General features: G+C 47.2%; 7 protein-coding genes across 7 annotated transcripts; 5 read left to right on the forward strand and 2 right to left on the reverse strand.

Moving 5' to 3' along the window:
- Nucleotides 1–1129: 1129 nt before the first annotated feature.
- Nucleotides 1130–2737, forward strand: F5Y00DRAFT_230768 (peptidase family M48-domain-containing protein). The gene is made up of 3 exons (XM_048006943.1): nucleotides 1130–1823; nucleotides 1907–2325; nucleotides 2392–2737. Exons 1-3 carry the CDS (start codon nucleotides 1265–1267, stop codon nucleotides 2527–2529), a joined length of 1116 nt encoding a protein of 371 aa, XP_047867185.1. The 5' UTR covers nucleotides 1130–1264; the 3' UTR covers nucleotides 2530–2737.
- Nucleotides 2738–3214: 477 nt separating this feature from the next.
- Nucleotides 3215–4129, forward strand: F5Y00DRAFT_18273 (cytochrome b5). The gene is made up of 2 exons (XM_048005025.1): nucleotides 3215–3542; nucleotides 3632–4129. Exons 1-2 carry the CDS (start codon nucleotides 3446–3448, stop codon nucleotides 3787–3789), a joined length of 255 nt encoding a protein of 84 aa, XP_047867186.1. The 5' UTR covers nucleotides 3215–3445; the 3' UTR covers nucleotides 3790–4129.
- A 1-nt stretch (nucleotide 4130) lies between these two features.
- F5Y00DRAFT_18286 (cytochrome P450) lies at nucleotides 4131–6270 on the reverse strand. The gene is made up of 4 exons (XM_048005028.1): nucleotides 5894–6270; nucleotides 5320–5820; nucleotides 5030–5157; nucleotides 4131–4972 (listed from the first exon to the last, which is right to left on the reverse strand). Exons 1-4 carry the CDS (start codon nucleotides 6036–6038, stop codon nucleotides 4184–4186), a joined length of 1563 nt encoding a protein of 520 aa, XP_047867187.1. The 5' UTR covers nucleotides 6039–6270; the 3' UTR covers nucleotides 4131–4183.
- A 1925-nt stretch (nucleotides 6271–8195) lies between these two features.
- On the forward strand, nucleotides 8196–8958 carry F5Y00DRAFT_18324 (uncharacterized protein). The gene is made up of 2 exons (XM_048005037.1): nucleotides 8196–8473; nucleotides 8583–8958. Exons 1-2 carry the CDS (start codon nucleotides 8402–8404, stop codon nucleotides 8706–8708), a joined length of 198 nt encoding a protein of 65 aa, XP_047867188.1. The 5' UTR covers nucleotides 8196–8401; the 3' UTR covers nucleotides 8709–8958.
- Nucleotides 8959–9221: 263 nt separating this feature from the next.
- On the reverse strand, nucleotides 9222–10460 carry F5Y00DRAFT_259798 (cytidine deaminase-like protein; the record flags this gene model as incomplete). The annotated part of the gene is made up of 3 exons (XM_048010936.1): nucleotides 9222–9266; nucleotides 9343–10361; nucleotides 10439–10460. 3 exons carry the CDS (start codon nucleotides 10458–10460, stop codon nucleotides 9222–9224), a joined length of 1086 nt encoding a protein of 361 aa, XP_047867189.1.
- A 1114-nt stretch (nucleotides 10461–11574) lies between these two features.
- On the forward strand, nucleotides 11575–14016 carry F5Y00DRAFT_18373 (E1-like protein-activating). Its single transcript, XM_048005038.1, has 3 exons — nucleotides 11575–11912; nucleotides 11976–13274; nucleotides 13323–14016. The coding sequence occupies exons 1-3, from the start codon at nucleotides 11889–11891 to the stop codon at nucleotides 13800–13802; spliced, it is 1803 nt and encodes a 600-aa protein (XP_047867190.1). The 5' UTR covers nucleotides 11575–11888; the 3' UTR covers nucleotides 13803–14016.
- A 1342-nt stretch (nucleotides 14017–15358) lies between these two features.
- On the forward strand, nucleotides 15359–16794 carry F5Y00DRAFT_267928 (uncharacterized protein; the record flags this gene model as incomplete). The annotated part of the gene is made up of 3 exons (XM_048012158.1): nucleotides 15359–15556; nucleotides 15614–15772; nucleotides 15821–16794. The coding sequence occupies 3 exons, from the start codon at nucleotides 15359–15361 to the stop codon at nucleotides 16730–16732; spliced, it is 1269 nt and encodes a 422-aa protein (XP_047867191.1). The 3' UTR covers nucleotides 16733–16794.
- Between the last annotated feature and the right edge of the window lie 791 nt (nucleotides 16795–17585).

Genomic DNA, 17585 nt, shown 5'->3' on the forward strand with positions numbered 1-17585 from the left:
AGATTATTTCGGTCGGAACCACTGTCTGCCCTGTGACCAAATCGGAAGGCTCCAAGACTGAGGCAACGCCAACTTCCAGTGCTCCCGCCGAGTACACCACCAGCGTAGTTGAAGTAACGAACACATACACGGTCACCTCGTGCGCGGCTACCGTCACCAACTGCCCCGTTGGTGCCGTCACTAGTGAAGTTACCCTCACGACAACCGTGTGCCCCGTGAGCAAGGAAAGCCCGAGCGCTACTCCTAGCTCAAGCGCAGGACCTAGCCCTAGCTCAAGCAAGCCGGTTGAGACACCCGGTACGATCAGCAAACCCGCCGAGACGCCTAGCACAGTTAGCAAACCTGCTGAGAGCACCACCAGCGACGTGAAGCCGGAAACTAAGAGCACGGCAACGGAGACGGGCGTAGTTTTGACCCCGAGCGCTACAACAGCTAGCAGCGAGGTAGTCAAGCCATCCGCAACCGAAGGCAGCAGCAGCAGCAGTAGCGGCAGCACCACCATCACCAACGGCGAGTCCTACGTCGTGGTGACGCCAACCGTGGCTCCCGCCAGCAGCATCAACCTAGGCTACAACGGAACGATAACGACATCATTCACGACCCCTGGCGGTGCGGCTTCGACCGGGGCCGCGGGCTGCAAGGGAGCCAACTGCGTCGTTGTTGTTGGTGGAAGTGTTAAGACGAGCGTTAGCTTTACGCTCATGGGTGTGGCGGCATTCTTCTTCTTTGCTATGTAGATAGATTTCTACGCGATATATTGAGGACCGGGGGTCCTTTAAGATAATATTTTAGATTTATAGATTTTTCCTAGGGGTTATGTATGTATGAGTTGAAGGGGGTTGCAAAAGGGTTCCCTGGTTATCCTAGGTAAAGTGTTAACTAGGTTATTATACCATTATCTGATTTACTATTTGAACTTATACCTGTTAACTGGCTACCTATATATCTTCATGTGCTGTGATGTTATTATACACTAGGTCGATACCTATGTACCTAAGCATTATTAGACTTGGGTATATTGATATGAGGCATCATCGGCTAGGCGCATATGTGTGTATAACCGATTTACATAGGTATTTATAACCCGGATCTGCTGGTCTTGGCACTTACAGAAGTGATTGACGATTGACGTAATAAGCTCTTCTCTTAGCTTGCAGCTTGCAGTTTACAGTTTATAGTTTATTTAACTTTCAGCTTTCAACTTCCAACTTTTACCAGCTTGTGTCTTCTACCTTGTCCTGTGCGCGTAAGCGCAAACCTCACGATGCAATCGCGTCGGTTTATACGGCCTTTATGGCACTCTCTACCGATACGAGGGTCTCCTCCCTCTCCCTCTCCCTCGATCTTCCCCTCTCTCCGCCTTATCCAAAGGGTTCGGCCGTTCTCCCATACTTCCTTCCGCAAGAACAACTGGCCACGCCCTCCTCGCGAAACGCGCAACTATGACCTTGATCCCCGCTACCGGCTCTCCCAGGCCAAACCTCTCGTAACCTCCGATCGCCTCAGACGGTTCGTCCGCTCCCCGAGTTTGCACACCGTTGTCGCCCTCTCTGTCGGCGGCGCGGTGATATTCTACTACATGAATATCCAGACCGTACCGGTGTCAGGCCGCCGGCGCTTTAATTGTTTTAGCGAGGAGTCGGTGGAGAAGGCCAGCGAAGCGCAGGTCAAGCGCCTTATATGGGAGGTGGAACGTTCTGGAAGGCGTTTCCTAAGCGACTGGGATCCGCGCATGGTCATGGTGAAGCGCGTTATGGGAGTGTTGATACCCGCATCGGGCATGGAAGATTCTAATTGGGAGATCAGGGTGATTGACGATCCCCGTACGTGAATAACCTTCGGAATGTGTCTGCCTCGGCGGATTTAGGACGCGAACAAGAAAACCCAAGGCGCTAACAGCGATTAGACACCGCGAACGCATTCGTCCTTCCTGGCGGAAAGGTATTTGTCTTCAGCGGCTTGATACCTATTGCTGGAAACGACGATGGCCTTGCGACGGTGCTAGGCCACGAGATTGCCCACAACCTAGCTGGGCACGTGGCCGAGCGCATGTCAGGACAGATTGGGATAAACATCCTCCTCTATTCTCTCATATTCCTCACGGGTGGGATGGCGATTTTAGGTACACATTTCATTGGCAGCGCAGTTCTAGATCTTCTATTTGCGAGGCCTATGAACCGCATACAGGAGAGTGAAGCAGACTACATCGGCCTAATGATGATGGCGGAAGCTTGCTACGATCCGCGCGAAGCTATTGGTTTCTGGAAGAGGATGGAGAGAGCGCAGCAGGTAGAACCGCCAGAATGGCTAAGTACTCATCCTTCCGTATGTACACCATACTTTATAGAGCATCATGAATCCCGAGTGGCCAGTCTAGCTGACAATATGCAGAATAACAACCGAATACAAAAAATAGGAGAATGGATGCCCAAGGCTCTAGAAAAGATGCAGGCGAGTGATTGTAGGGGAACTTCGGCGTTCGCAGATTTGTTTAAGAGGGCCATGGAACGGGGCATACTCATAGAGTAGGAGAAATACGGAATATTTAACCTAACTACGAAGGTTGGGGCCAAAAGTCTTGCACATATGAGCTTGGCAAAGCCACGTGCGAGTAAAAAGAAACTGCACGGTCTTATTTAAGCTATAGTGGCTAATATCGCTATAAATATAGTGGTAAGCCACCTGAATTTAGTGGACAGGCCACTATCCGACCTTCAGCTTAGAATGTGGCTGATACAGTATTAATAAGTTAAAAGACGTACGAAAATCGATGCCAAGATTTGGACATGTGCAAGACTTTTGGCCCCAACCTTCGTACTTAAATTAAAGGCAGGAGGTTGAAGCTTTGAGATACTTGGGTGTAGGTAACACTCACGTCCCTCAGATCCAATCGCATAGTAATAGCCTTAAGCATATTGATGTATCTTAGCTAAAAGTTAACTCTATCATTAAAAGACCTTATGGTAAGCAACCCTGTGGTGAAGATGGGATAATACCTGTCACCTGTTAGGACGAAGCAGGGGTATATATTTAATTATAGATGCGCTATCCTAGAAGCATGTTAGTGCTCTCCATTTTACCTCTGCGGCGGCAAGGTTAGCGTATCCGGCGCACCAATAACGCTGAAGGTAATTGAACCCCTGCTATGTACCTAACATAAGTCCGTACCTTGGATGATGTTATGCCGAGGTTCTTTTGAATGGGATTAAATCACGGCGGGAAGTTTGCGATAAGCTGGCTTTCTCGTTTCTCAACAACCGCGAAGCTCCTGAGTCACTACAGCACGGATTTACTTATTTCATAGTGCCTATCGTATAAACAATTAATTACTAGACACATCCTTCGTCTATCACAATTTCACAAACTTCATACCAGCGTGAACATCTTCCCAAGTTAAGCCGAGTTTCTCCAAAGTCCAGCGCCGAATCCCGCACCTCCATCCACCATGTCCAAGACATTTACAGCGAAAGATGTTGCCGAACACAAGGACGAGAAGAACGGCATGTACATAATCGTAGATAGCGGCGTCTATGATATCACAAGTGAGGCTATCCCCAACTAACTCTTCTTTTTTCCCGCTACCGTCAACCAACTAGTTAGGTAGACTAACAATAATCTCCTCCCATCGTAGATTTCCTCGACGAGCACCCGGGAGGAGCAAAGATCCTCAAGCGCATGGCTGGCAAAAACGCGACGAAGCAATTCTGGAAGTACCACGGCAAGAACGTTCTAGACAAGTACGGCGGTAAGCTGAAGGTTGGGGAGTTGACCGAGACGGCGAAGTTATGAGAGAGTGGGGAGGGGGGAGGTGTATGGCAGACGTTTTAATGCTAGGGGAATTCCTCATACCGCAAGATTAGCGAGGTCGTGATCGCATACGTCGTTGTGGTGTTTGGCTTGCATATGCAGATTTAAGAGTTGTCAATTTACTATGGGGTTTGAAGTAATCTTGAGCGCCATTGCGAGAACCTCCTTAAGCCTTATAAAGGGTATACATACATGGGTACCAGTTATATCATGTCCGCAAACCTGTTGCCTGCAATAATACTCTTTCCTCTGAATCCAACTCCTATTCTGAAGCGCTATAGGCCTCCAATTTTTATATTAAATAGGAATCCAGGTGCTAATATTTAATAATAATAGTTTATGTCTCCAACAGCTATACAATCCGTTTCATTCAGATTCAATTCCGAATCATGACTCTTAAGCCAGGACTACCCTTATACGGCGCAGTCGTTATAAAATCCGAATGCATTGCAATATCTGCCCTTGTAGTTTGATACAACTCTAATGTTGGACCGCTCTGAGTCTTTCTAGCCGGATCGTACATGTCATAACGCCTGACGATGCCAGCAGTGAAAGTCCGAAGTTCCTGGTATGCGAGATTTATTCCTATGCACTGTCTTGTCCCCTTAGAAAACGACAGGTGATATTTTGAAAGCTTCGGGTTCTCTAGATAACGTTCGGGTCGAAATTCATCTGGTCGATCATACAAGCCTGGGTTGCGATTTAGAATCGGAGCTGCCATGCCGACGGCTGAGCCAGCTGGAATGACATATGTCCGGCCGTTTGGCGCCTCGTAGACAAGATCCTCGTCGGGACACGTGCGATCTTGCCGATGGGTGGCACCGGGGTAGAGTCTGATAGCTTCTTCTATGATTGCATTTAGGAGCGGGAGACTGTCCAATTTCGACGCCGCTGGAAGCTCGTTACGATCTGGCATGACGGTTTCTAGCTCGGCCCTCAGCCGACTGAACAGTTGACGATCAGCAAGCAAGTGATACATGATTGCCGCCAGGGTTGAAGCCGTAGTCTCGCTACCTGCGATAACAATCACCATGGCCTCTTCAGTTAAACGCCGAGTTTCTTTCTCGGCCTCCGGTATGTCGCTACGAATAATTTCATGGAAGATCGTCTTGCCTTCTGGAAGATCTTTAGCCTTTCGAACCTCCTCGATTTGGACAGCTAGCCCCTATTATACGCTGTTAGTCATATAAGACGCCCAAACCTCTGGATCCGTCTTACCTACCTCGACAAAGCTCGTGAATACGCCGACCTTAGGTATAAGGGTGGTCATTAATTTTGGAGGCAAGTTACTAAGAAGATTAGCCAGCCAAAACATGTGGGTTCCAAGATGAGCCAGTCGACTTGGTTCCACTATAGTGTATGAAGTTAGCCATCGTTATCAAATCTTGAGTTGAAATCGGAGTAGTGAAGCTTATTTTATAAGTTTGCGGCTTCCAAACCAACTTACGAAAAGCCGGATCTACTTTAGAGCAACAAAAAAAAACGAACTCGAATCGATTGAAATATACTCACTAATATCAAAAAACGCGGTATTGCAATCCTCCTTATCGAGACACTTATCCCCTTCACCAAACGCATAAGCCTGAATAATATCTTTCGTCGCGGCTCGGAACGCAACGTTCATCCGCACGGGTTCCCCGGCTTTAGCCCACCCATCCATTCGATAGAACAAGTTTGCGAGGGTGTCGTTGATAGCGGGTTCTAAGCGCCGCACGTTCTGTTGCGAAAAAAAGGGGCTAAGAACCGCCCGACGCTTGCGATGGAGTTCGTGATCCTGCGTAGCTAGAATCGACCCCGTAGCTTGAAGTGTTTGAAGGACCGTCCAATATCTTTCACGTCTCTGCTTCGGAGACTGCGAGTATAATTTTTCAATAAACATAGGGTCATTTATATGGACTACATCTGGCCTGATCCGGACGATTGGGCCGTATTTTCGATGCATCTCCTCTACAACCCAGACGTACTGACCCCTTTGAAACATGTCATAATAGGCATTGTACCAAGTAGTCAACGCTAGACAACCTTACTCAGTATTCGTAGTTCATACAACACATAATTGCTTCTTCGGGTTTCGAATATTTCTTACCAGCAAGTCTTGGGCCAGGAATCTTAGCAAGTGGGCTCAAGTATAGGCGATATATCCCAAGGCCTACGATATAGCAAGCTATCAAAACAGTAACTAAAAGTGGCTGGAGGCTGATTGGCCAATCTAGGTTAAATATCACGGGCATCTTAATACAGTTGAAAGATTGCTAATCGAGCCAACTTCGTGTGACATGATAATATTATCGCCAACGTCAAAAGACCGCGAATGCCGGTTACCAGTTTTGAGAATAGAAGTCCAGTTTCATGATAAACAGCAAAAACGAACCCCTTACTTGGCACCTGCGCGAGCATTCGAAGGATTTAATTGGCCCACTTGGGTCTTGCTTGGATCCCGGGGGTGCGCAAGTCTCTACTCGGTGGATTCTGCTCGGATACAAAGCGATTGAAGTTCATGGCTTTTCTTCATCATCTATCATTATCTGTAACCCTCAATGGTCATTATCGAATAGGTAGCGATGCCTTCTCTGATCGACCAGGAACGAAAGATTTAGGCTGATCTCGAAAGCCCTTTGAATGGCGAGTTAAGTAGGTGTATAATTGGTAGAGCTTTACATAGAAAATGGATACGGTTCGTTGTCAGTTGTCTTGAGATGCTTTCCATATCCTTGCAAGGTAAACAGAAATATTCCCAAGAAAGGAATGCTCCACAACGGCGCTGGATTCAACGATGCGCGATTGCAATTTCCAAAGGGCTGGTTTATGATTAGTACTGTGCTATTATCATGTACTCAGCTACTTACATGTATATACCTGCGTCTAGTTATGTCTATAGATACTCTGCTTATGCCGCAAACTAAACAGAATTGCTGCGAGCCGTCAATTTCGACGACGCGTCTACTTAAGCTGTCTGTTTTGTCACTACTATGTAGATCGTCAATAGGGCACATCTACGTCGTAAGTCTGGCTCCATCGACGATTTAAAGCTTGGCTTCGCTAGGTAAGATCTGTGTACATGTAACACAGTACCGTAGTATGGAGGAGGGTCTTAAGTCGTAAGACTGAATTGGTACTCTTGAAAAAGGTAACATTTAAGTGGTCTAATAAATTCACGCATTACTGCTACCTTGTTTTATTACTGTATGTAGTGTAAAATTTCTGGAAGCCCTGGGTTTACGAAAGGAGAAATAATACAAGAGGCTTTTTAAGACAATTGGAAGTCTCGAAGTGGTAAACAGTACTTTGCTGTTGGCATAGTTTCATGCGGTTTCCTGCGATAACGACAAGGTTAGGTAGGTACCTATCACTATCGCATGACTGTCACGAAAAGGGTTTAGGCCATCACAAGCCGGACGCGGACTAGTGGACGCCTGCAAACCTGACATCACCGCACTTGGACCATAAACAACGGCCTAAACCAGGTAGTCAACTCCACATCTCGTCTCTTCGACTTTCTCCATCCGTAATTCCAGTTCCTAAATCCTACGAATACCGCCTTCTCCAGAATCCACAGCTATCGGTTTTCGCAACGCCGAAGACCTCCGTAGCAATTCGTAGAGAGTCATCTGGATAGTGGATTACGGATTCTTAACTGTAAGTAAACATTCTTTTTCCAATTGATATATTATTATTTATTATGAGTACATTGAGTACATATACGACGTGCACATCGTTATCGCGTGGCCAAAGTCGGGTTTACATACTCGCGAGCTCAGACCCTCGCCGCCTTTGGCATTCCCCGTTGCGCCGATCAGATGTTCGTTAGCCATACCTAATTCTACCAATTTGCGGCATTACAAGAAATACAGCTAGGTATCCACTTAGTGGATCCGGTGACCCCGGTGCCTGTAGACCTCCACCTACAAAATCGCGCAGAGCTTCGAGCCGCCCTGGTTGATGCACGCTTACCGAGCTGCCGCCCCGGACAACCTTTTTTTTTGTTGCCCTCGTCTCCAGGTCTAGCGCCGAGAGCTCATCTTATTATTTTCCTTTTTGACCCGGATCTTTCCCACCTTTTTCTAACTTCTTGTTCTGCTCTTTTACTCCTTCAACTCACTTGTCCTTGTGGAAATCTTCTCACTCGATCCTATCCAAGGGCCTGTGTTGTTCGCAGATTTAGCTTCTCTGACCTTGTCAAGCAACAGTTAAGCTCATCCACCATCACCAAGTCACTCATCTGCATTCCGCATAGCAACCACAGGAGTTAACCCATCCGACCACCTAAGGTAAGTCGCATCTCTATAAAAATCAATTGGAAGTTCGAATGGTTTCCCAGCAACAACATCAAGGCATACAAAGCATATTACCATTTTATTCGCGTTACCGAATTTCGCCCGAGAGAGCTCTGCGATCCCGAGTCAGTCAGATCTATTCGATTCCAATGAATTGTTACATGCGCCTTTTTAATTGCATCTTACCGCAACGCGCGAATTTCATGTGTTGGAACGAATCTACTTCGATCAAGTTGTTCAATTGATCCACTTATAGCTTCCATTGATAAACGCTGGACTTGGTGATAACATAGTACTAATTCAATTTGTAGTTTGTCAATATGCCTGCTATCAACAAAGCCGTTGTCGCTCGCGACACCCTCAACCACATCGTTCGTCGTCAAAACTGGGCTGTATGTGAATCAATCCTTATCAATTCCGCCTTAGCTGTTGATTACATCTAAGCAAATTTGCTTTGGCGAAATGTTATACATGATATAGGGACATGCTAACTTTCAATAGCAACAAGAAGCTGGCGTTATCGTCGTCTTTTGCATCGTTTTCGTCGTCGCTGTTGGTTTGATCGGTCTCTGGATATCCAAGGCTGTTGCTAAGCGAAGAGCTAACAAGGCCGCTCTCCCCTCGTAAGGGCTATCAAACGAGAACATGCGGGGAGGTCCGGGGGTCTAGGGGGAAAGGGAAGGGAAGGGGAGAGAGGGGTTGGTGCAAACGACGGAACGAGACATCAGTAACGTGTTACCCATTTCGATTCGACAATCCGTCCGTCCTTCCCGAATATGGCATATCGTATTCGAGGGACTTGGGACCTGAAGTCGGTGGTCCAAGAAAGTTAGCCATGTCTTGTTACATGCTCAACATACCACTTAATGGACTCTTATCAAGAGGTGTTAGTCTCGATAGAGTCCAAATACTCTTAATTTCTCTAATGACAATCAGTTTAAGCATATCTGGTCCAGGCTAAGACTTGATCTGGGCCTTTCATTTTGTTGTGATTATCTAAGTGGTTCCTTGTCTACAAGTCCTTTCTTTGCTACTCCCATCCTAGTCACCTATGAATCTAGATTTTTCGCAAGTCTCGCAAGTCTTGCGATCTAGGTAGTATAAAAGAGTATGCAAGATCTATCTATTATACTTTAGACATCAGTAGAGCTCCATCTTCTCGAGATGTATTAGTCCGTTGGCCGGCTACGTGCGTATTAGTACTAATTCTTGTATCTATATTCATAACCTCATAGCTCGAGAAAAAAAAATAAGTACTTACCGGAGAAAACTGTCTTAACTTCACCCCAGCGTTCCGAAAGATTTCGGCCGTTTCGGTATCCATGCTATATCCTTGACTATACACTACCTCACTAATACCAACCTGTACGATTTTTATACTACACGTCAAGCATGGACATGTGTTACAGTACAGAATGCTTCCGTCGCGAATCCTCTCACGGCCGGCTTCTAATAAGGCATTTTCCTCTGCATGAAGGCAAAGGCAGGTAGATAATGCCGCTCCGCTGCTCTCTCCCGAGTTACACCGCGGACAGCCACCTTCGCCGCAGTTCAATAGGTGCCGTGGGGTCCCGTTGTAGCCCGTGCTGATGACGTGATGTCTGGAATCTACTAGTACGCACCCTACGGCGCGTTTCATGCAATTACACCTCTGCGCCGCGAGGGATGCTAATGACATAAAGTAGCTATCCCAGCTAGGGCGCAAGCGGTCGGGGTTCAGCAAGTCCAGCTTACCCAGCGTGGCGTACAGGTGTGCAAGGTCTGAGGAGGTGTTCAGCAACCGGATCGCGGCCCGTGACATGAGCGGGAGAACACCGTATGTAGCATCATAGAGATGCTGATCAGATTGGGATACAAACTCTTCCAGGCTAATAGGGTCTTCGTTTTCCGTCTCCTGCTGCTCCCGATCTCGCCGCTGGTAACGCTGCCACCGCACGGTCAGAGGCGCGTCAACGCTGATTAGAATGAAGAATGGTCGTCGATTCAGAGTCTCGAGAACAGTCTCATTATGGATGTCTGTTGTGACCCAGCGCGAGCGCCAGTGCTTCGTTACGAAGTCTAGAAGGGCCGTAGTTGTAGAGAAGGTATAAGATGGGGATATCTGCTTCCGAGATAGAGGGAGACCTTTCTTAAGGACATCGGAGATAATCAAACCTGCATCGGAATCGGATGCGTCCGGATGAGACTCAATCTTAGGTGCTGATAAGTTCAAGTGTAGCTTCTTAAAGCCGTGATGCTCTATTAGGTATTGAGCTACTGTGCTCTTACCGGCGCATTTTGCTGTAACTTAATGTAAGCAAGAACTCGTCAAGGATACAGACAGGCAATAAAAGAATAAAATAAAATAAATATCTTACCGCCACAAATTCCTATCAGCATCTTTTACGAAAATAAACGATAAGTTTCTGGATGCAATGTAGTGCAACATTGAAGTGAGTGAAGTCTATAGAAGACACATGCAGCACATATTAGGCAATTTCTTCCCAATGTACCTGAGGTAACTAACTGTACCTAAGGCTAATGAAATGGGGCCCTTGCATCCACTGAAGACGCGTCTCGTCGCGTGGGAGAAAGGGGGAAAAAAGCCACTACCGGAATTTAGCCAGCTACTTGGATGTACCTAATGTACAGATCAGGTACTTAGGTACGTTAGCTGATATGTACCTCCTAAGGCAGGTTCAGATGGAAGCCCATTGCCAAGAGGAGCCTAGAAGGAGCACCTGCAGCAGCTATCCGATGTTCAGGTGCCCCTGGCCGCCTGGCAGGCTGGAAGGTCACGTCAGCATCAGCGGAGAAGGTCCGTGTTGCAGCCCTACATTTACATCAGCAGCATCTCACTACTCCTGTACTCATGGTCACGCCGTAGCTTTCGGAATGCGGCCATGTGATCCTATTTGCACAGTAATTAATAAGTTAAAAAGTATATTATTCTTAGACATGGTACATAAGCAGCAACTATTTGTCTAATATTTAATTGTCTTTACATCCAACATCCGATTCATAATTGCTTATTGTATTGCTAAAGTGTTGCTACCTGTAGGTAGGTATGTATGTACATACCTAAGATCCTAAGATAGCAGGTTCGATCTCCATCATATGTCATCCCTTGAAAACTTCAACCCACCTTCTAACAGAACACGGGCCCCGCTCTCACCAACTTAGAGCCGACTTGATTTGAATTGCCCCTCCTACCTCATAACGTCCCTTCAACCTTATAACGTCCCTTCAACATTCAGAGATTCTTTACTACATCTTCCAACCTTATGATATCTGATATATCGTTGATTTGTAGTAAACCATCAACCATCGCACGAACATAATTCCTAAAACGCGACTTAGGCGCATTTCCTAGCGCCCTTACAATCATCACTTTACATACCTACCTCCTACCTAGGTATTCACTTTCACCGTGCCGCGTCGGCTAATACCTGTCGACGTCATGGCAGCACTCAAATTTGCGCCCTTCTCGTCCGAGATTGAGTTGCCCTTTTACTCGGCCTTGTTTGCCTCCAAATTAGACCATGATAAGCTTAGTGACTCGGCACGACCGGTTTTGGGGCTCTATGAGCCTCGTCCTGGCACCGCTCCAGACGACAGTGTGAAGATGCAAGTTCTAGCCAGTGCTCTTACCAGTAATAAGTACGTTTATGTTTTCTTTATATCCTCCTTCTTGCCGTTATAACCTATAACCTAGTCTTCACGACTGATCACGTTGTCTGCAGCGTGCCGTTAAATGCTGTAAGGGCAGAAGGCATCATCCGAAACACAAACACCTTAGACGCCTTTAAGCAAGTAGATAAGACTGAGATGATTCACAATGCTGCACGCCAAGTAAGTTCTTTCTAACCCATCACTTGGCCATCAATAAGCCGGTGCTAACGAAAATATTCTTAGATATGGGATGCAATCAAAGATGGAACCATCTATTCTGTTCCTTCGCTCCTCTCTCATTACATTATTCTATCTTATGCAGATCTCAAGAAGTACCGCATGACCTACTGGTTTGGATTTCCAACCCTACATTCGGATCCCCAGTGGAAACGTACTGGGGACATTCTTCGCTTCACCCCCGATGAGACTACCGCCTTAGTCGACCGCGTGGGGACTTGGCGATATACTGTTGACCCCAGAGAGTATGGCTTCTTCCTTGCAAAAAAAGTTCGGGGAAATAGAAAGTCTATTGCCCCGTCTCCGCTTGAGGTGCCGGTGGAGGATATCGGATATAGATGGGAAGTTGGATCACTTCGCGAATTCGAGACAGGGTTTTTCCGCGGCGTGCCCGAAGATGACAAATACGTAGCATTTGTTGACCCTTCTACCTACGACGAGCATCCTGCATGGCCTCTCAGAAACCTATTGGTCCTTGTGAGACAACGATTTCATCTAACCAAGGTTCAAATCCTCTGCTACCGGGACATACAAGCACGAAGACACGAGGCTCGCAGCATGGTCCTTCCCCTTGCTATGGATCCCGTGGAAAGTATAGAAACGGCTGAAATGCCGAAGGCGACTGGTTGGGAACGTAATGCAGCTGGGAAACTAATGGCGAGATCCGTGAGCTTAGCAGAATCTATGGACCCGACTCGATTAGCAGACCAATCAGTTGACCTCAACCTCAAACTGATGAAATGGCGGGTTTCGCCAGATCTCAATCTCGAGATCATCAAGAATACCAAATGTCTTCTTCTTGGTGCTGGTACGCTCGGTAGCCACGTATCAAGAAATCTTATGGCATGGGGCGTGCGCAAGATCACATTTGTTGACTACGGCGCAGTATCCTTCTCCAACCCTGTGAGACAGCCGTTATTCACCTATAATGACTGCTTGAAAGGAGGAGCCCCGAAGGCGACCCGAGCAGCAGAGGTATTAAAAGAGATTTATCCCGGCGTTGACAGCGAGGGTCACGTTCTTTCAGTTCCCATGCTTGGCCATCCTATAGTAGGGAAGACCCAGGGAGACTTCGAGCAGCTGAAATCCCTCATAGACGAACATGACGCGATATTCCTGTTGCTGGACAGTAGAGAGTCGAGATGGCTCCCTACCGTGATGGGCAAGGCTGCCGGAAAGATTGTCATGAACGCGGCTCTCGGCTTCGATTCCTACGTAGTCATGAGACACGGTGCTGAACCTAAGGATGATAGTGAGGAAACATTAGGCTGTTACTTCTGCAACGATGTTGTGGCACCTGGAGACGTAAGTTACCTATGTGGGGTCACCTTTCCCAGCTAACTTTTTGAATAGTCACAAAAAGACTTGACTCTTGATCAGCAGTGCACGGTGACACGGCCCGGCATCGCTGGCATCGCGTCAGCTCTCGTTGTTGAGCTTCTAACAAGCCTCCTGCAGCACCCCCTACGTCACCATGCCCCAGCCCCAGAAGCGAGTTCTTCATCAGGCATATATGACAGTAATCCCGGTGATGAACATGCTCTTGGCATAGTACCACATCAGCTCCGTGGGTTTCTACACAACTTCCAAACTCTCAAAATCAAAGGCCATTCGTACCCGTGCTGCAGCGCATGCAGCAAGCCAATTATTTCGGCTTACAGGACGCAAGGGTGGAGTTTTGTCAAGCGTGCACTTGAAGACAAGGAATATATAGCCGAGCTCAGCGGTCTGGCTGAGGTTCAGAGGAAGGCCGAGGCGATGGCAGATGAGGTAGACTGGGAGGAAGATGAGGAGGGCGAAAAGGAGGGTGATGATGAAGGAGTACTCGTATAGAACCTTCTCCTTCGCGTCCACAACGACCGCCGTACACGCCTAAGGAAGACACGAGCCGACCGTTTCAAGTTTTGGAAATGGCCTCGATGGTCTAAGATCAGGTGGGGTGGTAGCCTTCCATCGAGTAGCTCTCAGGAGTATTCAATCCGCGCGCCACCTTACAGAATATCGTACGGGTCAAGCACCGCTTTGTCTGAGGAAGTCGAGATATTCGGTCCGAGGTTAGTGCGGCTACATAACACCTCAGATGGCACAGCAGATACCATTGTGTCCATTGGGGAGATTCTCAAGGAGGGCCCACCTTTAGTGTAATAGTGAATGGTCTTGGTGTGTCACGTTTTACGTTAAAGGGGGGGCCACTTGTATAATTGAGATCTCACCGAGCTCTAGAGCGGGGTTCAAGTGTAATTTGAAACTGGAGTTAGGAATTAGAAGGCCTCGAGGGAATTCGGTCTAGGTTTCGAAACGCTCGCGGATGAGTTCGGAGTTTTCTGTAGGTTTACAATCCCGCTAGAAGCACGGCGGTTGATGATACTACACTCATAGACAGGCACCATGCAAATATCAGGGGAATTCTCAGTCATGAGGCTAAGACGGGACTAGCGATATGAAAATGAATGCTCAGGTGCGATACTACAATTGGCTGGCGAGAACCAACTAAGTATCTGGAGTCAGGTCATCCCTGGTAACGCGGCTGCTTCGTAAACTTATAGAAGATGATTGAAGCCAATACATAAGACTAAGAAAGTTAACCTCATTATGACGACGATTAAGACCTAGTATACAGTAGATGACTCAGTTAGCACACTGACTGACCTAATAGACCGTATGTTTCCTCAGTTAGCATATTAACGGACTTAATGGACCGTATGTTCCTATACTTAGGTCCTCCACAACCCCGGACGAAGACGACCTTTTGACGCTTGTCATTGAACGTAGACCTACTTTGGCCAGACCTATCTGTAATTACTAGTGGCACTTTCAGGATGGAAGCTGTAATGCTCGAGTCATTGAAACTCCACATGGGGGTTAGTTGGTAGAAGATAGAAAGATCCGACAGTCTAGAAGAAGATTGCAGGCACGAGGCTAATAACTACTAATAACTACCGGCGAACTGCCCTGATGTCTCCTCACTACACCTGTCCTGTGGGATGCGCTATGGTTTCATGATTATAGTTATACTTCTGTTCTGCTCTAAAGGTTTTAGTCCAGCACGTTCCGCCTACCACGTCGTGAGATCGTGGGGTTTCTGATACAGTCCGCGAGTCGTCAGCCTTTGATTCCATTCCCTCAAAGTCCCATCTGGAATCGACACTTACGTGGCTAGCAGTTTCTGTTCTTACTTTAGTTACATGATAGTTTCTCCAAAATAACCAAGATAGTATAAAGTAACCGAATGTTCTCTCGCCCTCTTCGCGACCGAAGGCATCACCCATATTTCATCAATTCTGACCCTATCCTTTCTCTTACCCGCTGTATTCAATATTAACCTTGAAGCTTATATTTCATTGACGATATACTAGACAATTTCGTGATCCCTTAACTAGGATCCCATCATGGGGCCTCTCACATCAAAATTACACTACCCGGTTGTCGAGCCAGCCTGCGATATGGCTCGGCTAGAGGAACTGGAGAGCGCTGCGTGTGACGTTATCCAATATGTGAAACAGATACATGATCTTAGGCATGCGAGACTTTCGGTCATCGGAGGGTTGGCATTAATGCATTACCTCCCTAAATACCGCTCAACAGATGTAAGACAGCCTGATACCAAATTTCCAAGGCCCATGAACTAATAGCATTTTCTGAAGGATATCAATTTTATTACGAATATATCGACCTCTCCAAGTTCGCTGAAAAAGCGGTTGTTAGAACGGCCAGACTCGCCCTTCTTCCAGCGTGCACAGACACTCTTCTATAGAGCACCCAGCGGTCGGGAAATCGTAGTTGATATAAGCCCGGAATGGCTTGTAAGTTCCGAATCTCGAGTAGAATACTCAGTTAGCTAATCGCGACAGTCACCTTACCTTCCAGACTCGGCTGTAAAAGTGCAAGACATCGCGCGCGACCAAATCCCGTACATCTCCCTTACCGACCTGATCGTGTTCAAGCTGGATTCGAGCGGACTGCGATCTAGCCCCGTGAAAAAAGAGCGCGACGCACAGGATGCCGCGGCTCTAGTCGCTTTCGCCACGGACAAAAGCCCCCTACATCTTTCCGAGAGACAGGAGCAAATCGTAGAAGAAGCGCTCTGCGACGTGGCGAGATGCGGTACCAAGGAAAAGGGCTGGTGGGAGAACCGCATGGGCCTAACGAAGAAAGCCGCCGCCGACGGACCCCCTCACGGATCATCCCCCCCTCACGACAACCCGGGTCGCGGGCGCAAGCAGAGCCGGCCTCATTCTAAATCGGACCCTTCGCCATCCAGGAGTCCGCCGCTCGCAAACGATCCCAACACGGCGTGGCACTACGAGCGGCTGGATCGCGGGCACATGCGGCGGTTCAACTCGCTGCACAGCAGCAGCCGGAGCGCAAACGGCAACCACCACAACAACAGCAACAACAGCAACAGGCCAGGGACCCCGCGCTCGTCGTCGCAGCGCATGCTCCGGGACACGGGGTGCACGATGACGCAGCCCAAGACGACGCACGCGAGCTTCCAGCTGGGCGCGCGGCGGTCCGGCCTGAGCAAGGAAGTCAGCCCGGACTCCAACTTCTGCTGCGACGACGAGAAGTGCTACAACCTCGAGCCGGGCGACGGCGGCGAGAGCAGGAGCAAGAACGAGTCCGGCGGGTGCGGTTCGCCCGCTGGACACTTCGACGACGACGTTACGCGCACGCCGCCGGGCGGCCTCGGGACGGTCACGGAGCACGATATGATGGGGGGTGGTGGTGGTGGCCGCTCCAGTTCGGAAGAAATGTCGGGGTAAGGTAGATCACCCTTCTACGCGCATACCCCACTACGCGCCACCTTTTCCCATACAAAATCAGCCAAATCGCATATTTGTATTTAATCCAAGAAAATAGCTAAAAATATACAATTTGTATTTTTCGTTTTTTTACTATAATGATATTTTGTATAAATTTTTTTATTTTTTTATTCCTACGTATTTATGGTAAAATAGTAAAAAGTAATAATTTTAGATATTTTTTTCGTTAAAAAAGTTCAAAAATGTATGGGACTTTATATTAAAATTAGCAAAACTATTAAAACAATTCATAACTTCTTTAATAAAATAGCTATCAACCTCGTCTAAGCGTCATATTATAGCTTGAAATTTTCTTTATTTATTAATATAACAAATAAAATTTTAAACCTAAAATTCGTAAAGTTATAGGCCTTAACAGTTATATATATAAATTTATATATATAACTATTAACGTACACATTTATATTAATTCCACCATGGATATTCGGTCAATATTTTTCATAATTTTTATATAGAATAAGATTTATATAAAACAATAAAAAGTTAAAATTCCATATTTTTAGCTATTTCTTTGGATTAAATATAAATATGCGATTTGGCTAATTTTATATGGGAAAAGGTGGCGCGTAGTGGGGTATGCGCGTAGAAGGGTGATCTACCTTACTTCGATCGTACCCCCGGGGCTACGCCGCCTAGCGCCGGGTCGCAGTCGCAGAATGGGAGGCCCCCCGGGTTTGGAAAGAGGAGGAGTGTTACGTTCCTCCTATAGATGGATGGATGCGGGGGACCTTGCGATATCTTTTGCTGTGAAGATTGTTGTTGCGGGCTATGTTGTATTATTTTGTAAGCTTTC

Source organism: Daldinia vernicosa (assembly GCF_022497035.1).
Source record: "Daldinia vernicosa strain CBS 139.73 unplaced genomic scaffold F5Y00scaffold_11, whole genome shotgun sequence".
In the NCBI taxonomy this organism is placed as follows: Eukaryota; Fungi; Ascomycota; class Sordariomycetes; order Xylariales; family Hypoxylaceae; genus Daldinia; species Daldinia vernicosa.

Bases quoted from the DNA above. Each gene is read 5' to 3' on its own strand.
- F5Y00DRAFT_230768 (XM_048006943.1), top strand. From the start codon at position 1,265: ATGCAATCGCGTCGGTTTATACGGCCTTTATGGCACTCTCTACCGATA. The intron at 1,824-1,906 runs GTACGTGAATAA...AACAGCGATTAG, and splicing joins CAGGGTGATTGACGATCCCC to ACACCGCGAACGCATTCGTC. The intron at 2,326-2,391 runs GTATGTACACCA...GACAATATGCAG, and splicing joins GGCTAAGTACTCATCCTTCC to AATAACAACCGAATACAAAA.
- F5Y00DRAFT_18273 (XM_048005025.1), top strand. From the start codon at position 3,446: ATGTCCAAGACATTTACAGCGAAAGATGTTGCCGAACACAAGGACGAG. The intron at 3,543-3,631 runs GTGAGGCTATCC...CTCCCATCGTAG, and splicing joins CGGCGTCTATGATATCACAA to ATTTCCTCGACGAGCACCCG.
- F5Y00DRAFT_18286 (XM_048005028.1), bottom strand. From the start codon at position 6,038: ATGCCCGTGATATTTAACCTAGATTGGCCAATCAGCCTCCAGCCACTT. The intron at 5,158-5,319 runs GTGAGTATATTT...CATACACTATAG, and splicing joins TACCGCGTTTTTTGATATTA to TGGAACCAAGTCGACTGGCT. The intron at 4,973-5,029 runs GTAGGTAAGACG...AGCGTATAATAG, and splicing joins TATTCACGAGCTTTGTCGAG to GGGCTAGCTGTCCAAATCGA.
- F5Y00DRAFT_18324 (XM_048005037.1), top strand. From the start codon at position 8,402: ATGCCTGCTATCAACAAAGCCGTTGTCGCTCGCGACACCCTCAACCAC. The intron at 8,474-8,582 runs GTATGTGAATCA...AACTTTCAATAG, and splicing joins TTCGTCGTCAAAACTGGGCT to CAACAAGAAGCTGGCGTTAT.
- F5Y00DRAFT_18373 (XM_048005038.1), top strand. From the start codon at position 11,889: ATGATTCACAATGCTGCACGCCAA. The intron at 11,913-11,975 runs GTAAGTTCTTTC...AAATATTCTTAG, and splicing joins TTCACAATGCTGCACGCCAA to ATATGGGATGCAATCAAAGA. The intron at 13,275-13,322 runs GTAAGTTACCTA...CTTTTTGAATAG, and splicing joins ATGTTGTGGCACCTGGAGAC to TCACAAAAAGACTTGACTCT.